Source organism: Olea europaea, unplaced genomic scaffold (genome assembly GCF_002742605.1).
Source record: "Olea europaea var. sylvestris unplaced genomic scaffold, O_europaea_v1 scaffold1497, whole genome shotgun sequence".
Classification (NCBI taxonomy): domain Eukaryota; kingdom Viridiplantae; phylum Streptophyta; class Magnoliopsida; order Lamiales; family Oleaceae; genus Olea; species Olea europaea.
The window spans coordinates 251,979-269,710 of record NW_019232539.1 but is presented as its reverse complement, the minus strand read 5'-3'; the positions used below and the strand labels follow the sequence as shown (position 1 = coordinate 269,710).

Sequence of the window (17,732 nt, the reverse complement as noted above, 5' to 3'; positions counted from 1 at the left end):
CAATTTTCCCCCCCCCCCCCCCCCCCCCCAAATATAGTTCATCAGTTGATCAGGAATTGCATCTTTAGCGAACTAATTACAAGAACACTGCGAAAGAAGGAACATTGACAAACAGCTCACATATTTCTGTACTTACTGACCAAAATTCTGCTTATACCTATGCACTCGATTGCAATTATCCTTAGGCATCATTTCCCCCATCCATCCCTCCAAAATAAGTAATCAAGATCAATAGTTTATAATTGTATCGCCAATGTCTTGAAGATGCAGACAGCGACAAACAGAATGGATAAATTATTACCTTCAGCCATTAATTAAACTTAACAGGTGAAGAAAGTATTGATGAGTCGCGTAGAAATTCTTTTAATGAATACTTACCCAAAAAGCCCTAAACAGAAATATAAATAGTTAACGCTTCTCAGAATGCACTATTAGAAGTCACATTTCAACACTAACAATTCAAACTGCCAAGTTCAAGTAGCAAGTATTGTCCAACAATCCTAAACTGATATCTAAATGAATATGTAAAGAGGCTCATACAAAATGAGGATTCACTTTTAGAAAATAAAATTCAGTTAATCCAAAATTAAGAACAATATAGACCTTGAAGTTCAAGCAAAGCAAATCTAGATCCTAAGATTATGTGAAAGATATGGCACGCCAACTGCTTATAGATATTACCCACCACACACACACATTTACGCTATCCGGATTCGGATAACTTGATAAGAATTATAAAAAACACGGAACAACGTGCAACGAATCACTAATCACGCAGGCGACAGTTAGGTAAATGAATAAATTAATGTCCTAAAATGCAAAAACATTATAAATTAATAATAGCCTATACCGAGAAAAGAAATTGATAGAAAAGAATAAATGAAATGGATAATACAGAGCCTGAAGCATAAAAACTGATTAATTAATTATTAAACTACCAAAGCATATGCATCTCAGCGACGTAATCATCTAAGATTCGTTTAATTTATTCCATGAAAATAAATCAAAATATGTAGAGTAATGTTTATATTGTACCAAAGGATTTTGCTTGGATTGGACAGGTGATTTTAGAGAGAGAAAAGTTAGGGCTTGAATTTTGTATGTAGAATTTAGAATGGATAATGGTTTCGGAGATATCAATGAAAATGAGTGCTCGCGCGGGATTTCAAATTTTATCGGAGACCACGAACGTACGCTTTTGAGCAAATGGGGATAATTATGACGTACGCATTTTTCAACGTGACGAAGCTTGACTTAATGCATCACCTTCTCTGACCAATACCATAGAAAATATTTATAAAAAAAATTAAATGGAATAAATTTTCTCTCTTAGAGCTTGTTAGTCTGAGCCCCATTAAAATGCTAAAAATGTATTTTTAAATAATAAATTGATTGAAAATACATGTTTAAAAAAATTTAAATTTACGTTTAATATATTTTATTAAAAAATGTGTAGTTAAAAAAAAATATATATATATATATATTTCATAAAAAATAGGACGAAACAAGGTCTTAATTTTCTCTCACCTACTCCCTTCGATTGTGCCATCATTGATAATTTTTGGAGATCTGCTGTTTGACCGGTCTCAACGCTAGGCCAAAAACAAAGGGCCTATGTCGCATCGCTCCCTCTATTGGAGGGATGCCTAGGTTTATGCTAATTTTTTTTCTCACTTTTCTTGATGTTTACCCCCGTTTGGTTTTTAAAAAAAATCAAATTTTTAATAAATTTTAATAAATATTGCTGACCAATTATCTACTGCCACTGACATACAAAATAAAGAATCAATACTATTTGTACAAATTAGATTGATGAACTTAATTTACAAACTATGTGCTGACTAATACAATTGTATAGGCTAATTCAAATTAGACAGCCGTAAACTTGAAGTTGCAAGAAAGCATCCGATTGTCAGGAATAGATATACTAACTCAGTCAGAAAGAGAAATTCTCCTTACATATGGACTTGACGACACTTTATATCGTTTCATAAAATGTGTGCATTAGATTTTAAATATTCTGTATCTTGACTACAAAATGTTAGTTCATATACATTTTTTTAATCAATTATTCTGTGTATACAAAATAATCTTTCATAGGAAAATTACAAAATACTCACAACGAGTAAAATATTACCAAAAAATATTCACCCACCTCCATTGTGTGTGACCTGTAAATGCCTTGTGAAGATCCCTTGTACGCTTCCCTTTTTTAATGGATAACTTCAACTGAATAGAAAATAATGACACCCACCTCACTCTGATAAGCAACTATAGATTGAATAGGCTTGCTAACCGATCATCCCCTACCGAACCGAACAAGCACTCATGCCTTAGATGCCCTACAACTCCTTCATGAATCTATCTTAGCACGAATTAGACAATTGCAATAAAATCACGCATATCAACGTAATAAACTTGGGAATAATAACCTGCATTGCAGTCTTACTGCATTGATGTCCCACAGGCATATCTGGGCATCATCAGTAAATGACCCGAGCTTGAATTGAGACAACAAATACCCTTCACTACTTTGGTTTGGCCCCGAAGTCCGGTTATATGCACCGTCTAAAGGGGGCGTAGATGGATGTTTTCCATAATCAAATACATAGACATCTGGGAATCCCAAATGGGTTTTGGGGGCATATATCGAGCCTGGTTCATTTGTTGGATAATTTGCACCTGCAAGAAAAACCTCAAAAAGAAATCATTTACATATATGGATAGTAAAGATTCATTTTTTGTACGCATGATAGAGTAAATCTGCAAAAGAACAACATATCAAGCATATATTAGATCACAATTATAACCTGGTTATTTTTATTGCAAGAGACTGAGGGAAGTTCAATCATTTTTATTTTATTTTTTTAATTCATCAATCAGATTGTGGAATGCCAAATTAACTAGATAAAGTCCCAATTGCATAAACATGACTCAATTTCCAAAATTTAAGGAGGCAACCATGTTGGATAATTTAGTTCTTTAAATTATCGAATCTTTCATGTTAAATCATCAAGAAATACAAGAATTAAAGCGGAAGCGTACCTGAATCAGACATGATTAATGCAATATGAATTTCGCGATATAGTCTTCCAAATCTACACGCAGTCTCATTTTCTTCTCTGTGATGGGATGCAGTAGAGAATGAATAATATGTTGCATGTGATCTAGGGACCATAACTTATTTATATAGGGATGCCTTTTGACCTAATTCGACCCATCATAGAATTAGGACTTGGGGCCCGGTCTCTACACATGTAAACCCATACTTTAACTGGATACATTAAAGCCCAAAATCGAAGCCTTATTAGATCACTTTAATTGGGCTCAACCGAATTCGATAGCCTATAATTTAACACACAATTATTCACACATACAAGCTCATCTTTAATTAAAAATTCTTACAATCTCCCACTTGCACTATATATGTCACCTTATAACTGTGCATTAAACATAACCTTATGAATACTTAGAATTTTGCTATCATTACCTAATGTATCCCCAAACAATCCCGTCCATCAATCATATCAACATAGGATCACAGCGACTTTCGCTACTTTCACGTAGCTAAACCCATCAATGGTCATGTATATCAATATAACTGAATGACATGGATCAAGCATGGATGTGTAGTATGGAAATTACATGTAATGTGATCTGTAACATGCCTATTTCCAACTGGTCCACCTTAATACCTTAGTGAGATCATTTTAAACAAGTTCAGAGATAATTAACCAAATAACTTTATAACTGAAAATAACTTTAACTTTAAACCGTATCCAAAATAACAGTACATGTGTCCAATATGAAAAGCAAAAATACAAACTCCCACTGAAACTAGATATCCTCAAGAGACATTACACCCATATGAGCAGTGTGTTCATGAAAGACCTTGGGTATCAATCCCTTAGTAAGCGGATCCGCAACCATAGAGTTTGTCCCAATATACTCTATTGACACCTGTCCACTCCGAACTCTTTCTTTAACAGCAAGGAACTTGATCTCTATGTGTTTTGACTTCGTCGAGCTCCTGTTGTTATTAGAATACAGCACTGCTGATTTATTGTCACAAAATATCTTAAATGGTCTTTCTATATTGTCCACAATACGCAGCCCAGTGACAAAATTACGCAGCCATATTCCATGATTTGATGCCTCATAACACGCTATAAACTCCGCTGCCATAGTAGAAGTAGCTATGATGTCTGCTTAGCACTCTTCCAAGAAATAGCACCTCCAGCAAGCAGGTAAATATAGCCTCAAGTGGATCTCCTACTATCTTGGCATCCAGCGAAATCGGAATCAGAATAACCAATGATCTCCAACTGATCCGATCTCCTGTATGTGAGCATGTAGTCTTTTGTTCTCTGTAAATACCGCATGACCCGTTTGACTGCTTTTCAATGATCCATTCCCAGGTTACTTAAATATCTCCCTAGCATCCAAACAATGTACGCTATATCCGGACGCGTACAAACCTGAACATACATCAGACTCCCTATAGCTGAGGAATAAGGAATCTTCTGCATTTCTTTAATTTCCAAGTCATTTTTAGGCCAGTGACTTAAGCTGAACTTGTCTCCTTTAGCCACAGGGGTGTCACGTACATGTGTCCAATATGAAAAGCAAAAATACAAACTCCCACTGAAACTAGATATCCTCAAGAGACATTACACCCATATGAGCAGTGTGCTCATGAAAGACCTTGGGTATCAATCCCTTAGTAAGCGGATCCGCAACCATAGAGTTTGTCCCAATATACTCTATTGACACCTGTCCACTCTGAACTCTTTCTTTAACAGTAAGGAACTTGATCTCTATGTGTTTTGACTTCGTCGAGCTCCTGTTGTTATTAGAATACAGCACTGCTGATTTATTGTCACAAAATATCTTAAATGGTCTTTCTATATTGTCCACAATACGCAGCCCAGTGACAAATTTACGCAGCCATATTCCATGATTTGATGCCTCATAACACGTTATAAACTCCGCTGCCATAGTAGAAGTAGCTATGATGTCTGCTTAGCACTCTTCCAAGAAATAGCACCTCCAGCAAGCAGGTAAATATAGCCTCAAGTGGATCTCCTACTATCTTGGCATCCCGCGAAATCGGAATCAGAATAACCAATGATCTCCAACTGATCCGATCTCCTGTATGTGAGCATGTAGTCTTTTGTTCTCTGTAAATACCGCATGACCCGTTTGACTGCTTTTTAATGATCCATTCCCAGGTTACTTAAATATCTCCCTAGCATCCAAACAATGTACGCTATATCCGGACGCGTACAAACCTAAGCATACATCAGACTCCCTATAGCTGAGGAATAAGGAATCTTCTGCATTTCTTTAATTTCCAAGTCATTTTTAGGCCAGTGACTTAAGCTGAACTTGTCTCCTTTAGCCACAGGGGTGTCACATAGTTTACAATCTTGCATGCCATATCTTTTAAATACCTTTTCGATATAACTCTTTTGTGATAATCCAAGAATACCTCGAGAACGATCTCGGTGTATCTGAATTCCTAATACAAAAGAGGCATCACCAAGATCTTTCATCTCAAAATTCTTTCCTAGAAATCTCTTGGTTTCGTGCAATAAGTCTATATCGTTGCTGGTAAGCAATATGTCATCGACATATAAACCAGAAAAATATACTTACTCCCACTGAACTTGTGTTATAGACAATCACCAACCAAATTCATCTCAAAACCAAATGAGATGATCGCCTGATGAAACTTGTAGTACCATTGACGAGATGCTTGTTTGAGTCCATAGATGAATTTCTTTAATGTACAAGCCATTTGCTTTGCATTGTCCGATACAAAGTTTTTTGGTTGTACCATATAAATTGTTTCATCAATATGACCATTGAGAAATGTTGTCTTAACATCCATCTGATGTAGCTCAAGATCGAAATGCGCTACCAATGCCATTATGGTCCTGAAAGAGTCTTTCGAAGAAATCGGAGAGAAAGTCTCTTTATAATCGATGCCTTCTTTCTGTGTAAAGCCCTTTGCGACAAGACGAGCCTTATACCTCTCTACATCACCTTTCGAATCCCTCTTGGTCTTAAATATCCATTTGCAACCAATGGGTTTCGCACCTTCAGGCAATGGAACGAGGTCCTATACGTCATTGTCCTTCATGGACTTTATCTCTTCAGTCATAGCATCGAGCCACTTTTGAAAGTTAGAACTTTTCATGGCTTGACGGAAGTTGATCGGATCATCTTCCACCATTCCAATGTCAACTTCATGTTCTTGAAGAAATACGATGTAATTATTCGAAACCGCACTTCTCCTCTCTCTAGTGGATCTTCTTAATGGCATTGGTTCTTGAGGCTGTAAAGTTTGTTCTTGTGGAACAATTTGTCGATCTTGAGAGGGAGGTATGACATTGTCTTGATCCAGAGTTGCTTCTTGAGCAATATCAGAGATAGAAACCTGATCATTGTCAATGGCAATTGGAGGAATTTCAACATATTCCTCCTCAAAGACAAAGCCTATAACCCTTTCTCCCCCCCGCAAACTCAACATCCTCAAAGAACCTTACATTTCCTGTCTCGAAAATTGCTTTTAGTCGTGGGATCATAAAACTTGTAACTCCTGGACCTTTCAGAATATCCAACGAAATAGCAACTGATGGTCCTTGCGTCCAGTTTCTTTCACTTGGCTTATAGGGCCTTGCCTCAGCTGGACACCCCCAAATATGTATATGATTCAAACTAGGCTTCTTGCCCGTCCAAAGCTCATATGGGGTTTTATCAGTGGCCTTAGTTGGAACTCTGTTGAGTATATAAGCTGCAATCTTTAATGCTTCACCCCAAAGAGATTCTGGTAAGGTAGTATGACTAATCATATTCCTCACCATGTCCTTAAGCGTTCTGTTTCGTCTTTCAGCAACACCATTCATAGTGGGCGAACCCGGCATAGTGTACTGTGGGACGATACCGCATTCCTCTAAGAATTTAGCAAACGGTCCTGGACGCTGTTCACCTGAACCGTCATATCTGCCATAGTATTCACCCCCACGGTCAGATCTGACGTTTTTAATCCTTTTGTCGAGTTGGTTCTCAACTTCAGCTTTGTAGTATTTGAACACATCCAGTGACTGATTTTTCATGAATAAGATATATGTAGCCATATCTTGAAAAGTCGTCTATGAACGTTCTTTGGACCGATTTATTGATTACACATTAAACCAAATAATTGTCTCACGTTTATCACCACAGGTGCACGTGTATTCGACTAAATATTGACCTTCCTTTGGGCCGACCAATATTCCCATGAATAACACGTGCACAAACACTTTTTAACATTCTAAATTAGTCAATTTTCACAAGAGATGTTGTTTTGGCAACATGTTGCTTCAATTAACTAACTTTCGAATATTATATCTATTAAAAGAGTCTTTAGTACCAAAATTTGAGAAAGAGAATCACCAATTTTGCATATTTTGATTAGTTTTAAACTTTAGGGGCCTTAAGATTAATACTTCAAAACTTTAAGGGGGCAAAATTAAGTAATTCCAAACTTTAGGTGTTGAAATTAATAAACTTGAAACTTTATGGACCATAATTAATTAATTCAATACTTTAGTGGATCAATTAGAACAAATTCTGAAACTTTAGGGGCCAAAATTGACCAATTCAAAACTTTAGGGATCAAATTTTAAAAATTTGAAACTTAAGGGGTCAATTTGAATTAATTATTAACTTAGGGGGCCAATTTGAATTAATAATTAAATTTTGAGGGCTTTAATTATAAATTCAGAACTTTAATGGCCCGAATTAATTAATTTTAAAACCTTATGGACTGAATTATTAAATTCGAAACTTAAAGGCCCAAATCTTAATATAACTTAAAGGTTAGGGACTGAAAACCTTAATTTTATAACTCTAACCCTAATTGCAACTAGGAGCCTCAACTTTCCTAATTTACAGAAGAGGCCCCCGCCCCCAAAAATCAACAAAAATTCCTTCAATCTTTTCCTAGGGCGGCGCAAGCCGGCACCGCCCCTTACAGATTGGAGTGCCGATCTTTCTTCTTGGCAGCCTCAGCGCTGCAATGTTGGCAGCAGCTTGCGCTGCCGTTGCATTGCTCTGCTGGCCGCCGGCGAAATTCAAATTTTTTTTTTTTAATTTGAAATCAAAATCCAAATTTCAAATCTGAATTTTCTAAACTAATTAATCCGAATTTCTAAAATAACAAAATTATACCGCAAAAAATTTTCAAATTTAACAAAATGTATAACAAAAAATTGTTAAATCTGAAAATTTCAAAATATATTGCAAGAACCAAACTATATTATTTGATTCTCAATGATTCAACATAAAGAGGCTCTGATACCACTTGTTAGATAATTTAGTTCTTTAAATTACCGGATCTTTTATGTTAAATCATCAAGAAATACAAGAATTAAAGCGGAAGCGTACCTGAATCAGACATGGTTAATGCAATATGAATTTCGCGGTATAGTCTTCCAAATCTACACGCAATCTCCTTTTCCTCTCTGTGATGGGATGCAGTAGAGAATAAATAATACGTTGTATGTGATCTGGGGACCATAACCTATTTATATAGGGATGTCTTTTGACCTAATTCGGCCCATCATAGAATTAGAACTTGGGGCCCGGTCTCTACATATATGTAAACCCATAATTTAACTAGATACATTAAAGCCCAAACTCGAAACTTTATTAAATCACTTTAATTGGGCTCAACCGAATTCGATAGCCTATAATTTAACACACAATTATTCACACATACAAGCCCATCTTTAATTAAAAATCCTTACAAACCAAGCTACTGAAAATAACAAGCCAATTACTATTTTAATAAATACAAATTTAAGGTGCATGCATGCAACGTTTCCATCTCCACAAATCTCACGAATGGGGATATTTTCTGATTCATCAGTTTTTATGCAATGACCAGCTCGATTGCTGTTTTCCACAACCACAGGTTCCTATTTTTTTTATTTTTTCCGTGGCATGCGAAAACGAGAATTCCATGTTTGGCAGTATAAGCTTGCAGCCTTGGTGATGCAGAAGCATACAAATTGATAAGGAACAATAAGAAATAAGGGGATCAAAGGGAAGAATTGAGGGCAAAAAATACTTTTTTCATATAGTTCAAGTGTGTCCATAAACATTGTCTTAAACCCCTTTATATAGGAAGGAGTTTGAAATTAAATGAACTTCTTATCTAAACAAACTTGAAAATAAAAGAGAACATTATCAAAATAAAACTACTAAATAAACTCGAATTCTACTAATTATTAGTCTTTCGGCTTGAATAGACTTTTAATTGTTTCCTTGTTGCATCACTTGGTATTGGACTTAATGAAACACAATTCATATTTGAATGAAATGAATCATTTCTACCACAATTTTGAGGACCCAATTCCACGGTGCCAAAAAGCCAATGCTAAACCTAACAAGTTTTTTCCATTCTCAAACCCAATATTAATAGCTATTCCCAATTTCTTCCTGCCAGACAAGAATATCAACAAAATGAACACACAATACCAATAAAACACTAAAATTTCAACCAAAAAAGAAAAGAGTGCTACCTTGCCGTCAGCGCAGCCAAATCCTTCAAAATCCGAACGGCCATCCTCATAATGTCTTGCCTCGTTCTCAGCATCCTCGAGGGGAAGCTGAACCTGGGCCAACATGAGATAATTGAGCTTGTCCTCCGAAGCATGAGTCTCGAGAATCATCCTCTGGACCGAGTGGTCCTTTCCCGACTGCTCCTGTCAGTCCAGCAGCCACTCGACCGTAAGAACAACCATTCAAGAGCTTGAGTTTCTTCTTCCAAATCTTGTACTCCAAATCTGTATTTACATTATTAAAATATAGAAATAATTTATTTTTTTTTTTGGGGGGGGGGGGACATTATTAAAATATAGAAATAATATTTTTTGGGGGGGTAAATCTAGTTATCTTTTTAATTAAGAGAATCATAGGCATTCACATCTACGAAGACGTGAATACAAACAATTAGGATCATCTATAATAAGTACTAACAACAATCTCAATTTTTTGAACTAGCAATTTACAAAATTGATTACTTTTTACAATTATCCTTACAGGAATAACCATCTACCAAAAATTGAATGTAAGCAAACGAAACAAAACTTCACTAATGTAAGCAAAAATGATCAAACAAAAAGCAATTAGGAATCCTCATTATGCAAATTGGTCTAATGCCTTCTCTTCACTTAGCTTATCAATTATCTAGTTGAAAACAGTCACGCTAAACTTGGATCTTCAATGAAAAAAATGTTCATTGTCAAATACCAAATGGATTGGATCGCACCGCACGCATCTTAATACCAGATTCTTGGTGCTGTATGAACATCCCTCACAAGCATGGCTAATCTACTTCATAAGATGCAATCATTGTCTTACAAAAGGTCAATGAAGGCCATAAGTTATGTGTTCTAGTAAAGCAACACATGCTGAAACAGTTAGTGTGACTCTTCACATTTGATCATTGCTTCTTGAAGTCTAAGCCGTATGACACTTGTCTCCTGTAAAATATAGAAAGAATTGTCAAATGGATGAAGTGTCATTTTGAAATGAGGACATTGTGAAAAACATTTTTCGACTCAACTCCTAACAAAACAAGTGCCACTTTCCTAAAGTAAGCTTATCCTTTCTTATTCCTTTTCCAAGCATTCTTATCAAAATAATTCGTCTTATACACTTGCACCTGCGAAACCCGTGCATTCCACTTTCACTTTTTCACACCTGTGGAAAAAATCAAATAGGGAAAGCATACAGCATTTGTCTTTCATCTCAATTAGAATTAGTACATTATATGTCCGTGCTAATATGTCACTAACTGTTCTAAATAAATACTCAATACCCAAGTTGGCTTACAAAGTCGACCATCATATGGCTAAGATTAAGCTAGTGATAACAAGCATACATGTCTGAAGTCTAGGTATAAATATTTGGGAAATTTATGTAATACTATTCTTCAAACTTTAAGCATATTGTAGGACTAATGGTTCTTCCAATCTCAAAAAACAGCTTTATCAGTCATCAATTCAGCAAAGATAAGGGGCAACATAGTCATGTAATAACGCAAGAAAGTAAATATTGAACTTTATTTAGTTGTTGATACCTACCTATCTTTAATCCCCGATTCTCTCAACAGCAAGTTCTTTTAGAGCATGCCATGATAGTTGGAGATACAGGACTTGGGAATGTTGAAGGTGGTTTCCTCACAAATGGGTGCTCCAATAGTTGAGCAGCAGTAGGCCGATCATCAGGGTTAACTTGTAAGCATTTGAGAATAAAATCCTGAGCATCTCTTGATAAGGTATTGGGTATAGGAGGTAGTTCACCCCGTCCAATTCTGAACAATGCTTGCATCTGTCATGCAACAAAAAGAAATGATTCTTACTAAACTACTTAGCATTTAACATTGGAAAGGCATCTTATTCACCCAAAAAACCTCGAAACAAGCAGAGAAGTAAAAGACGTCATAACCGAAGAGAGCACAATAAAACACAATTCAAAGCAATCATCGGACATGCCACCAAGCATTTAAAGTGAATATTGCAAAGAAGGCATGTGATTGAAACTAACTGCTAGAAAAGTGCCTTGCTCCGATCCAGTTAATAAATCAGTGTTGTGTAAAAGCAAAATTTCCAGATATGCGAGACTATTATAGCTAAATAATAGATCCTTTTTTCTTTTCATCTCTTCGTGTAATTAATTAAACAGGCATAGCATAACCAAATAATTTCAGCAGATAATTAGATGGAACATCGCGAACGACCACAAACCCCTTCAATGCGAATGAAATAAACTACAGTCTACCTCAAGTCCTCAACAAATATCATTGAACTAAAAACAGCACGGATGTCACCAGAATCTAATCAGAAGGAAATAGGAAACCATAAAGCAAACTACTTGGATCTCAGTCCAAAAAGAAATTAAGAAATTAGAGTAATAAATGTTTGTAAAAGGCCACCATTACAAAGCTTAACAAAGGCATAAAAATATAATAAAATGAAATTAAGAAATATAAATAGAAAATGGTCGGCAGAAGTGACATCACAGAGATGAATGAAGACACAAAAAAGAATTTCAGAAATCTACTTAAAAATTTGTGGCACGAGTATCTTACAATTCCTTCTTTAAAAAAAGAAAAAAAAAGAAAAGAAAAAAAAAAGGAGGACATGTAATAAATTTATGAAGATAAAATAAATGGAAGCAAACTATTTCAGAACAGTTTTACGAGTAAAATTGGTTTCTTGTGTCTCCCACGTATATTATTGTTTAGTGAATTAGACTTTCTGATAAGATTCTCTTTCCTGTTTTATACTAGAGAGATAGAATGAACCATATCCTCATGATTGAAAAGGGGAGAAAATCTACGGGTTCTATCTTTTACACATCTCAGGCTGATAGAAAGCTTCAATCATAAACTTTTTTTCTTCTCAAAGGAGTTACAAATCGTATTAAGCAAGTTGCATGATAGCCCAAAACATAGCCTACAAAGTGTTCTAGCATAACTTCTAATAGCTTCAGATGTACATACCCCTTCCAATTGAGAGTAAGGGATTTGACCAGTTAACATCTCCAAAACAGTGCAACCAAGGCTCCATATGTCAGCAGCACGCCCATAGCCATGGTTCCTTTGGTTCACGACCTGGCAGGATATACAGTTTTAAGGTCACAGAAACTTCAAAGTTTTGTACTATGCATAAAAAATGTATGAGACTCCCAAAAAAATGTTAAGAGCATTCCCTCTCCTCCACAATTGAGCTGGCCACTGGGAAAATGAAAGTAGTCCACAAGGAGGAAAATTCGCAAGATGTACGTTGTCCAAGCAGGAATCAGAAATTATAGTTAAATTCTTCAATAACTCAGGCAAGTCATTCCTCACATTTGAATTCCAAAACAAAGCAAAATTAATTTTATTCTGGTGCTAAACTACCATTGGAAGTATGAACACCCAACCATTATGTTTTGTAAGAGGGATGTTGAATGAAACTCATTTATCACTGTAACTGAAGAATGAAAACAATAGACTATCCTATGTAGAAGTCGTCCAAACATCATATCTGATATAAACAAAAGGAGCGAGATCAAAAACTTTAATCGAGAGATGTATGTATATAGGTGCAAGGACCACCATTACGTATACCCACATAGTAGTAGATTTGGAAAAACAGAAAATACCTCTGGAGCCATCCAAAACGGTGTTCCTTTGCAAGATTTTATGTCATTTAGTTTCGTAGCCTGTAAAATCACATGAAAAAACTTCATAGGCATAAAAAACGATTACAACAAAAGGAAACAGTTATCTTTTGTGACTAAGAAACCAACCTTTGCCAATCCAAAATCTGCCAGTTTCACAGACCCACTTGCATGGACCAATATATTGGCACATTTGATATCCCTAGAAGAAAAGAAAAAAAGTTCTCTCAGAATTAAAAAAATTATAAACATAATATGTCTTAATTCTTCTAGGTTACAAGTTCATGAATATGCATATGCTTGAGTATAAAAGACCCATATACTCTTGCATAAATTTCTTTCATGTTGATACCTCCTAAACTATCCAATTTTAAATCAATGTATACCTAATAGATAAAATTTAAAATCAGGAGACACAATAGAAAGAGAAAAATAAAAACAGCCAAGACTGCCATTTCTAGGGAAACTACAACTTCCAGAATAATAAAATTATGTTTTGCATTCATAGGTAAGATGACAAAGAGAAACAACTAAAAAGTCGAAATGTAATACAAATAAGAATGCTTGTATCACCTGTGGACCACATCCTTGCGATGGAGATAGTTCAACCCGCTCAAAATCTGCCTTGTGTATGCAGAGACTTGGGAGTCTCGTAATCGATACTTTTGGTACAGTCTTGCGAGTGAACCTTTGGTTACAAGCTCAAGGAAGATATAGAGTTTAGCATTGTCCTGGAAAGATTGAGTTCCGTTATACCAATCCACATTCTGAGAGAGAAGAAGAATGTTGAAAAATGGAGGATCCACTGAAACTAATAATGTATACCTTGTCAGTACCAAGATAGCGAACAATATTGTCGTGTCGAAACTGACTTAGAAGGGATATCTCCTAAACCCATCAAAATTAAGAGGAGAAAATAATTAATCCAAGTAGTAGCTGTGTGGACTGTACGATTTCCACTTTCATATTCAATCAACACAAATTTTTTAGCATCAAGACATTATAAATTCTTCTCACCTGTTCAAGTTGAAAAAGGCTTTGCTGGCCTTGGCTACCCTGGTCAAGTAAAGAAACCTCCTTTACAGCAAAAAAGAATCCATCACTGCATCAGTTGAAAAAAATTTAAGGATCCAAAAACGATGATAGAAAGTTCATTCCATATTAACTAAAAACACAAAAATAATTTATTTTGCTTTTTCTGCAGTTAAAATAAGAGGTATTGCTTAGTTGATTTGTTAGGAGGTACTCAGATGTTTGAAATAATTTCAAAGTATTTCAAAATCACAGTGGGGGTCAGTTCTGTGACAGCCTTAATGGTTCAAGATATGAGTCAACTCGATTCTCTTTGACCCAACTGGCTGAACAACTCCAACTACATTCCAAATTTAAGAGAGCTTTCAATTTAAATAATGATCTCTACATAGTCATGTAGGTGAACCTAATTGAAGAATACTGCTGACAAAAGACTGAAACAGATGGTAAAGGATGATGCGATGAACCACCATTATTTGTTGAATCAGAACCCTCAATTTTGACAAGTTATTTCTGGACATCTGTAGAAACAATGTAAATATTGCAAAAGGCCAATGAATGATTTCATTTGAAGTTTCACATGGTTGACAGCAGAACTGCATTGTAATAACAAGGAAGGGCACAGGGTCCAAGCACCTGAGCCTATGTTTTCAAAAAACCAACTGTTTGGTAAAGGGGAATCCAGAATGGCCTGTTCGCATATAGTTTGCTTAGCAGGGATCTCATTATGGGAATGGCCTGTTCTCATATTTCCTGACCCAACATACATTATCATATGCAACCTAGACCCCAAAACCATATGCTCCCTTTTACGACTTTGTATATTGGCTTTCATCTTATAGAGCCTTATCTCATATACAGTGTTCCTCATAATTTCTCTCACGACCAAGTCTATATCACAAAATCACATGCTTCTCTTCTCTTCCTTCCTCTCTACCTATCAGCAGCCAGCAAAGGAAGAATTGTAGAAAACACAAATTTAGCATTCCATTTCAACTCAATTAACTCAATCAAGTTTCTTCATACATTTCTACTAGAAGCATTGCAACCATATATAAGATATGATTCAAACAATTTTTCACATAATAGTATCTTTACTATGAAACCTCCATATTGCACGGTGACCAAGAAAAGTCATTGCCTTGTTTAAAGTTTGTATAAGTATCTAATGGATTTTCAGATATTAAAAGCATAATTGTGTCCCTTAGTCTACAGAGTACTGTGTACCAGCAAAAGAAGATCCAGCATTTTAATTATAATTTGAAAGCATAATATCTCAAAGCATCATTTGAGAACCGGTTGGTATTTGCATCACAAATATGGAATAAGTTGACTAGTCAAAGTACTTTTCCTTTTCGTTTTAACGAATAAAATTCAATATACGATCATGTTAGAGGTCTATAATGAAGTTCTTGTGTATTGCTAATAGAATTCTTACGCAGTGAAGCCCTCATACACCGTTCCAAATGACCCACTGCCGAGAACGTCACCCTTCTGCCAAGAGCTGATGTCGCACTTGAATGAACCATTCAGCGAGACAGAGTATATAGTCTCCACAGTCAAGCCAACAAAATCATCATAATTCTCGTCGTTTGTCGAATCTGAACACGATTCCAAACCAACCGTGGTTACATTCTTCACACTCTCCTCGCTTACTTCTTGCTTTCCGACAATTTCGCTCCTGTTAACCTCTTCATTTTCTTCAGGCTCATCCACCAAACTAGTAGCGACATCACGAGGTGAATTCGAGTCTCGATCATCTTGAGGACCAAAACCCCGCAATATATCCCAAGTAGAACTTGTATTGTCCACAACTGACCGCATAATTACCGGTGGAGGCGCCAATTTTAGCGGCCTATTGCCTTCAAATTTAATGTCCCAACCACCATTATTAACCGTAGCTACAGTTTTATTCAAGTTCAAATGAACTCCATCCTTCAACTCGGCATCACTAACCTTGATCACAGCTTCAAAACGTTCCGATAATTCATCCGAAACAGAACGATCGATAGACCCCGGAGTTTTCAAATTACTTGAAGGAGACAAAGCCCTTCGAGCCTCCCAAGCCGCCACAGGAATCGAGAAGTCCTCCGGTCCCGAAAGGCCTAAAGATTTACAAATTCGATCAAATTCTCCATCAACTCCTTCGACTCGGAAGCTGGTTCGATCAGATAGTGGCAAGACGTCGAGCGATCGAGTCTTGTGGACCGACGGTTCGTCAAAGGAATTCGACGAGGAGGAAGGTGAAGAAAACGAGCTTGCATCCGCATCGTAATCAATGTTCTTTATCGCGTTCCGTCGGTCAAGCCTCGGTCTCTGTTGCTGATGGTGCTGTCTTTTCTGCCTCAAATGAATCATCCTTCATTCCCAAGTCTCTCTACACGTACATATACATATACATACAGATTAGTGTTTGTGAAAATTCAGATGAGACGGAGTGACGCTTGCTTTAGCTTTTGCTCTGAACTTTTTTCAACGAGTATTTTACTATATTGAAGAAGAAGAGAAGCGTGTCGTGTGTACGGGTTTGACCCATTTTGAATGGGATTACAAAAATTTGTTGAAAGCGAACAGGGAGGGAACTGGTAAAACATTTACGCGTTGCCACGTGGCGGCTTCGTAGAGCTGTTTAGTACTGCCCCAAATGCTTGCCGCCAATTGGGCTGAATAAAATTTGTACTCTTTTAACTTTAACATTGTTATTATTGTCAGATTTAAAATAAAAAAAAAATGAAAAAAGAATCGTAGAGTGAATCCATAGAATCTTGCAGGTGGGCCAACAGATAGGCTAAGGCAGACTAAAATCTCGTTTAACACTCCACCGAGGAAAAATAGTAGATAAAAATTAAAATATTATTATTTATAATCAACGATTACTAACAATTTGTTATTTAAAATATCAAATTTTTTAACTTTCTAAAGTTTTAGATGCTTTTCAAATTAAGTATTATGCGCTTTGAAAATAGAGAATTTTTTTTAAAGATATTTTAATAACTTAAATAACAAATTATCACATAAGAATAACAATTGTAGTCGTTGATTATAAATAATATTACTCTATAATTTATGAACAAGTTTGTTTCTCAATTAGAAGCAAACCTCTCAATCCAAGACATCGTTTTCTAACCCTGTTGAACATGAGAAAATAAATTTTTATATGAATTCTTTTTCATATGTGTTTGAAAATTTTGTATAGTTAAATTAGACATCGTTTTATCCTAGTCATTGTTTCAAATCTAAAAATGTGAGTGGTGTTAGAAAGGAAAATTTATTTTTTTGACTCTATTAAGGCATGCTTAAAGATGGTTATATAAAATATAAAACATTATTTGTAAGTAAATTTACACCATAAAATACGTGTTATTGAAAAATTTAGCCTTTGCACTCGTTATTGAAAATTTTACAATAAGTAAATTATTGAGACTTTTACCATATGTCATTTAAACATAGTCGAATCCTTCAGGAATTTTATTGCACAT

The 17,732-nt window shown here is 35.7% G+C and overlaps 1 protein-coding gene and 1 pseudogene across 7 annotated transcripts; both read right to left on the bottom strand.

The window, feature by feature from the left end:
• LOC111376374 overlaps nt 1-2,238 on the bottom strand; it is a 4,562-nt pseudogene extending 2,324 nt beyond the window's left edge.
• A 359-nt stretch (nt 2,239-2,597) lies between these two features.
• LOC111376372 (mitogen-activated protein kinase kinase kinase 9-like) lies at nt 2,598-16,769 on the bottom strand. Of its 7 annotated transcripts, none has more exons than XR_002699461.1 (11): nt 15,692-16,767; nt 14,239-14,323; nt 14,047-14,109; nt 13,795-13,952; nt 13,351-13,423; nt 13,204-13,263; nt 12,560-12,670; nt 11,139-11,385; nt 10,303-10,535; nt 9,573-9,836; nt 2,598-2,682 (listed from the first exon to the last, which is right to left on the bottom strand). XR_002699461.1 is itself a non-coding variant. In XM_022999330.1 (9 exons), the coding sequence occupies exons 1-8, from the start codon at nt 16,609-16,611 to the stop codon at nt 11,161-11,163; spliced, it is 1,695 nt and encodes a 564-aa protein (XP_022855098.1). In that variant the 5' UTR covers nt 16,612-16,767; the 3' UTR covers nt 10,014-10,535; nt 11,139-11,160. The 7 variants fall into 7 exon arrangements, 3 of the variants coding, with proteins under 3 accessions (XP_022855098.1, XP_022855099.1, XP_022855100.1); XR_002699463.1 differs by lacking the exon at nt 2,598-2,682 and adding an exon at nt 8,476-8,510; XR_002699462.1 differs by lacking the exon at nt 2,598-2,682 and adding an exon at nt 8,773-9,489.
• Nucleotides 16,770-17,732: the final 963 nt, after the last annotated feature.